At 39.1% G+C, this 6304-nt stretch overlaps 1 protein-coding gene across 5 annotated transcripts in view; it reads left to right on the forward strand.

Annotated features, from left to right (window-relative positions):
• Nucleotides 1-5371, forward strand: part of RELCH (RAB11 binding and LisH domain, coiled-coil and HEAT repeat containing) — a 73493-nt gene extending 68122 nt beyond the window's left edge. For all 5 annotated transcript variants that reach the window (XR_014690247.1, XM_084511147.1, XM_084511151.1 and 2 more), the window contains 2 exons: nt 2226-2296; nt 3576-5371. Coding sequence is in view for 4 of the 5 variants with exons in the window: in XM_084511147.1 (XP_084367273.1) it covers nt 2226-2296; nt 3576-3696 (192 nt within the window). In the remaining variant the exon portion in view is untranslated. The remainder of the gene's footprint in view (nt 1-2225; nt 2297-3575) is intronic.
• The last annotated feature ends 933 nt before the right edge of the window (nt 5372-6304 follow it).

The following is a 6304-nucleotide window of genomic DNA, read 5'->3' on the forward strand; positions in this document are numbered from 1 at the left end:
AACCTGGAGAAGAGAAGACTCCGGGGGATCTCATCCATGTGTACAAACACTTGAAGGGCAGCTGCAAAGAGGCAGAGACAGCCTCTTCGCAGTAGCGCTCAGGGACAGGACAAGAGGCAGTGGGAACAAACAGGAAATCAGGAGGTGTCATCTGAACATCAGGAAACACTTTTTTTCCTGTGAGGGTGACCAAGCACTGGTCCTAGAGAGATTGTGGAGTCTTGTACCTTGGAGGTGTGCAAAAACTATCTGGACATGATCTGGGGCAACCCGCTCTAGATGGCCCTGATTAAGAAGGCAGGGTTGGACTAGATGGTTTCCAGAGGTCCCTTTCAACATCAACCATTCTGAGAACCCGTGAATTATAAAAAGCAGGTTATAATAAGTAGACAGGACAACATGAGAGCTACCATGGTAGGTGCTCGCAGAAAGCAGAAAAAGGAAAGAGGTATCTAGAGAAACTGGCTTGAGAAGCTTGAAAGTTTTGGCCATGTGTCTTGGTCTTTTTTGTAAGTACCTGAAGATGATGAACACTAGTAGGGATTGGAATACATAGAGATTAATTCAGCACCTGAAAGTAAGAGAAGTAGTTTAGTTGCATGCTGGAAAATCTTGACAGTCTGAACACTTCAAGTAATGGAAGAAAAGATTTAGTCTAAGTGTATGAAGGAAGGTCTTTATGAATGTCTTTTCTGAAGGTTAATAGTGTTCTTCAGGGACTGTGTTGTACTTGAGAAAAGTAATTACTGTTCTTTATGTTGGTCAAGTGAGATAATTCAGTTAGACTATATTTTCTAGGAGTCCTAAATTCTTAAACTTGGTAGCAAATTCCCTTCTGGTTACATTTTTAGCCTAATAACCTATAGTCTAATTCATGTTTGCTCTGTATGATATTATTCTATATTAATTATCTGTGGAACTGGGGGGGTGAAGGACTTTGAAACCTTATGAGGAAATAATCTGACTTCAGAGGGCATTCAGATTGGGACAGTAGTGGTCTGAGCATCAATCAAAGGCAACTGAACACTCTGTGTTCAGAGTGAGCTGGGAGGTGCAGTGTATATTGGGAAGTCCAGGAACACCTGAAAGCTGCAGTAGGCAAAAGCTGGGTTTAGTTTCATTTTCTTTCTTCTGTCATGTTTAGTAACGAGATAACTGTTACAAATATTAATACTTCATTTTTGTGTAGTCATTAGTGGAACTCGAAAAGTGTAAGGACATTTTCAGTTCTAAAAAAAAAAAAAAAAAAGAAAAGAGCTTATGTGCTTGTGTAGTTCAGTTTGAGTCCTGTAGCCAGAGAAGGAAATGAAAGCTTAAATAGGCTTAAATAAATAAATAACAGATTATTGAGAGCGATTGTCTTCAGGCATGATGCCAAATGTTTTATTTTCTTATCCCAACGGAAACATAAGCTTTAAAATATTTGCTCCAACTCCAGTGTGCTAGAAAACTCACTATGGCTTTTACTGCAGAACTGGAATTGCCTTGCCTTGCTCCTTGCCCTGACGTGATGCTTGTAGGCACCACGACAGAGATCTCTAAGACCCAGTCAGTTCTATTGCCAGTCTTTCAAGTGAGGAAGTTTAGTCCTAAGTATTCTGCAGAAAACTTTAGTGCTGGAATTGCTAAAGTAAAAGGGGGAGGGAAAAAAAAAAAAAAACTTGATCTATAGTAACCCTGGAAGACATCAGAGAAATGATGTATTAAGTTTACTTTCACATTTCCTTTCCATTAAGTTATCTCTGCACACTACTATGCTTTTTTGTTTTTTGTTCCTTGCTTTTTCGTTCATGCATCATGCTGGTAATTACAAGAATTTTAAAACATACTTGAAAACTAAAGGAAAATATAGGGAAGATGAGTGTTTGTAAAAGTTAACTGTTAATAAAAGTAAGGTTTGAAAAAAAGGGAGATAAGAAGATGCGTTACAGAAGTGAGTTTGGTTTGGCTCTCTTTAAAAAAAAAAATAGGAGGGAAGCAGAAGGAACTCTTGAACTCGTGTAACTGGTTCAAAAATCTTTTCTTCCTTAAAGTATTTTGAATGGTTTTGTTGTTTCTACCCCAAGGCATTATCAGATGGTTGCTACTTAAATGCACTTGAAAAACACGGGAGATTCATTTTAAACGGTTCTGCTAGTGTCAAAATTAGTTGGGGAGCAGATTTAGTATGAAGTGTTGATGTAACAGAAAAAGTATCATATCTATCTCTTCCTTATTCATTTTAGGTCATTTTAAGCTCCATGATAAAAGAATGTGAACAGAAAGTGGAAAACAAGACCGTCCAAGAACCACAGGGGTAAGGCTTTCACTTCTCTTTTCTTTTCCTGTGCCTCCAGCATAATGTTCTGTGGAGGATCTTCCAGAATGGTGTCCAAGATTGTGACCAGAAATCCTGCACTGAAGCACATCTTAGGAACTTTAGTTCAGTTTTGGTTGTTTCTGTCTCTCTGGTGTAAAACACAGGGTGACAGACTGTTATTTGTATCATAGTAATGAAGCTCCTGTTTTCCACATGACGTTGTTCTTAGTTTTTGATCCTTAGAAGACAGTAATTGAGCTTCTGTCCTGAATCTCAGAAGGCAGGAGGTGCTTAGTTTAAGTGCTGAAAGCAATGCATGTGGCGGGCGTCTCACATCCCTCTTTCATGAGGATGGCCTGCAGGCTGAAGTTCTCATAGTGCTAAAAGCCTACTCCAGACTGCTGGTTTTGCTTTATTGTGACTAGAGCACATGAGAACAGCTGTAGCATCGTGTAGGTTCAGTATGTTGCTCTTTCTAGTCTCACTTGTGGAAACTTGGACTCTGTACGTATGAAGTAGGAGCACTCGTGGAAAGGTGGCAGGGGTCACATTCACAGCCACCAGAAGGCTTTTCTGCCAGGTGAAACCTACAGAGCTGTGCCCGAGGGTGGGCAAGGAATGTACAGGGTATCAAAGGAAGGCTGAGCAAATATGTAAAATAAAAATCTATTGGGAGTTACTAAGTTGACAGACAACGCAAATTCTGGACTCTGCTCAGGCAGAAGCAGTTGGAAAATAAGAGTTTTAAGGAGAGGGGCCACCATTTATACTTGCTTTGCTTTTACTCTTCCCTGCATGTCTGCTTTTGGTCACTGTCAGAGGCAGGATACATGGGCTAGATAGATCCTTGGTCTAATCCAGTACTGTGGTCCTTGTATTAAACATAATATTTGAAGGATAAAGATCGACATTTCTGGTGAGAAGGTAAAGCTGACCTTTCCACAGAGATGTTTGTCACTGTAGCAATCGTCAAATATCTAATTAGTGCTAGTGTGATGACTTCCAAAGGTAGCAAAAAATAGTGTGCACAAAAATGTTTTACTGCTTTTCACTAGGACTGTTCTTGAGGCCATGATAATTCACTTTATGGTGTTACGTGAATGGTATTATATGTATCTGGGCTTGGTGGCGATGGTTCTTCAATTCTTCATGATGGATTGATCTTCTGTCATCTTTAAACCACTAACAGGCAAAGACAATTTGGATGTTTATTAAAGAACAGCACAGTGTTCTTTTTGTTTGTAGTCTTCTGTAATTGAATTTTTGTCTTTCCTAGCTCAATGTCGATTGCTGCGAGCCTTGTGAGTGAGGATACAAAGACCAAGTTTTTGAACAAAATGGGCCAGCTGACTACATCGGGTGCAATGTTGGCTAATGTGTTCCAGAGGAAGAAGTAAGATGGGAACAGGAGCTCCCAGCTAACACTAAGATGGACCTCACAGAGACTGGTTCCTGTACTTGAAGTACTTGCCTTTTTATTTCTTCTGTCTTACGTTCTTGTAGTATAATTTTATTCTAACCTCCAAAGATATTTGCACTGCTTTTGAATATTGCTGTGTACCTGTTAATTTTGGGTTAACTGTGGTTGATATAAAACTGAAATCATAGTCTGTACCAAGTCCCTGTTCTGTGTTCTTGTCTTTCCGGCATATTTTTTTTTTTATATAGTGGAAGGGTTTTGTTTTTTTGTTTTTTATTATTATTTTCTGACAGGATATCAGCAAATATCTGTATTATACATGGAGCTATTATGACGGTACTTAAAATAATGTAAATTTGAAGTCATTGTCATGAAGTAATAAAAGTGGAGATTACTTATGTATTTAAATTATGAAAGAGTAATGCAGATTTTTTTATTATGTTTCTAAAAAGAAGAGGAGGAGCCACCAGCATTTGTCTGTGCTTCTAGGGTTGTTTTTGTAAGTATTGTGCATCTTGAATCCAGAGGAATTGCAGCATCTAATGTCTAAGACTGCTTGCACTGCATCAGTCTGCAGGGAATGCTCATGTTTCAGATGCTTTATGCTGACATTGTAAATGCTGTACAAAATCCTTCAGATAAAATTCTCACATCTGTTGCGGTTTTTGAGGGATGTTTTGTTTTGTTGGAGTTTTTGTTTTATTTTAAAGCACTTTAACAACTAGTTGCACATCCAGAGGCACATTTGCTGAAGTAAAGGCAAAACATGATAAATGAAGATTAACAAATGTGTAAACTACTACAGGGTCCCAACACAGTTCTGCAGGCAGAGTAACCTTATGCAGGAGAAAGACTGCTTTCGTCTTGCATTCATTGTGCAGTTCTGTGTACTCACAGATTTTGTCGTTTAGCTTGAATCTCAGTTCAAATTTCATTTCAGAATAGTCGAAATTATAGTAAGTAGTTTTGACATGCAGTTTCTTTCAGGTGTTAGGTAGACTGCATACATACTTTATGAAAAAAAACATTACAAGGAGTATCTTGTAATGAAGCGTTTTTCTTAGCAAGGAAGCATTAACAACTAAATCCGTTTATTCTTATGCAGCACTTTTTTTTTTTTATTTTCCTTTATGTCAATGTAAGCTTCAGAAAGCAAACTCAAGTGCATGCATAAACTGGTAAGATGTGGTAAACTCTAAAAGATCAGGCGTTCTCTGAGACGACACCATTCAGTTGGAAGCATAAACATCTTGAAGGATAGGGAAGCAAAGGAGCAAAGGGAGAAATTGCAATCTCCTGGGGCAGGATATGGATGGCAGCACTTCACATAGTGCCCTCGAGTGGAAATAATAGAGGGAATTTGAGGCTTCTGACTGCTTCATGTCTGTGCCTGTTGGCCCTGCGTATACGGTTGCCTGCCGTGTTTGTGTTGTGACAGGGCCTGCTGCACACTTGCACACTGCCAGTCCCTTTACCCTTCACTGAACCATTTTTCTTGAGGTTACAGACAGCTCCATGCCTTCTTGTTGCTTGTTACCATGAAAGTATACTTTTAGCAGACTGACTGTGAAATGGAGACATTCCTGAGGAATGGGAAGTGGTGATGTTCCTCTCTATTGTTCTGTTGTCAATAAAAAGTTTTGTATACCTGCCGTGTCTTGCTATTTCCTCTCTTCTCCAAGATGATGATCACATCAAAACAGCCCTTATATTATGTTAAATACACAGAAATCCTTTAGCCTTTTTTTTTTTTTCATTCTCTGTACAAATAGTTGCAGTGCCAGAGGTAGCACTGTAGTCCTGAGACCAAAATAATTTTACAGCCAAACTCCTTACAGCAGGGCAGCTGCATGCAGCCTGCCTGTGAGAGTGGTTCATAGCCCCCACTGAACTTCAGCCAGAGTTTGGAAACCTGCTGATCAGCACAAGCCAAAAAGCTGTGACAGCAATTTAACCATGGGTGATTGTGGCATGAGAGCCTCCTTAGTTTATGAGTGTAAATGTAGCATCTGTAAACTTGCAAAGTTTAGCTTTCGGTAGTCAGCGTTTTACTCCATACTAGCTGATCCAAGGAGGAATTTGACTGAGAAACCCCAGAAAAACCAGCTCCGTTGTCATGACCACTGAGCTGAAAAAAGTGCTGTGTAGGCAACAACCATCTTGCAGGTAGTCTCCAGGAGTTTAACCTCCTAAATTTCATGTCTCAGTGTATGTTGTTTTTTTCCTTTGGGGGGTGGAGGGGGGTAGTGTTGTTTTTGTTTTTCCTCCAAGCAGTGGCACTGTTGCATTCAGCAGTGAGATAGAAAAGATTTAGAGCTCTTAAATTAAATGTATTTTTTTTTCTTTAAAATCAACTTGTTTTCTTCCTGTTATTATATAAAACAAGTTGAGTGAACCTTTTGAGCGAAAGTGCTTCATTAAAGCAAGACAGATGGATAGCCAGCATGGAAAGGAATTCATCCTCGAAGACTTATCTTCAGTCGCTTATAATTTTGCCAAAATAAGGATTCTGTAAAAGACAAAATGTTTACAGAAAAAATGTTAAAAGACAAAATTTAAAGGATCAACTCCTGTGCTCCTAGACA

The sequence above is a fragment of the Aythya ferina genome, assembly GCF_964211825.1.
Source record: "Aythya ferina genome assembly, chromosome: 2".
NCBI classification, from domain to species: domain Eukaryota; kingdom Metazoa; phylum Chordata; class Aves; order Anseriformes; family Anatidae; genus Aythya; species Aythya ferina.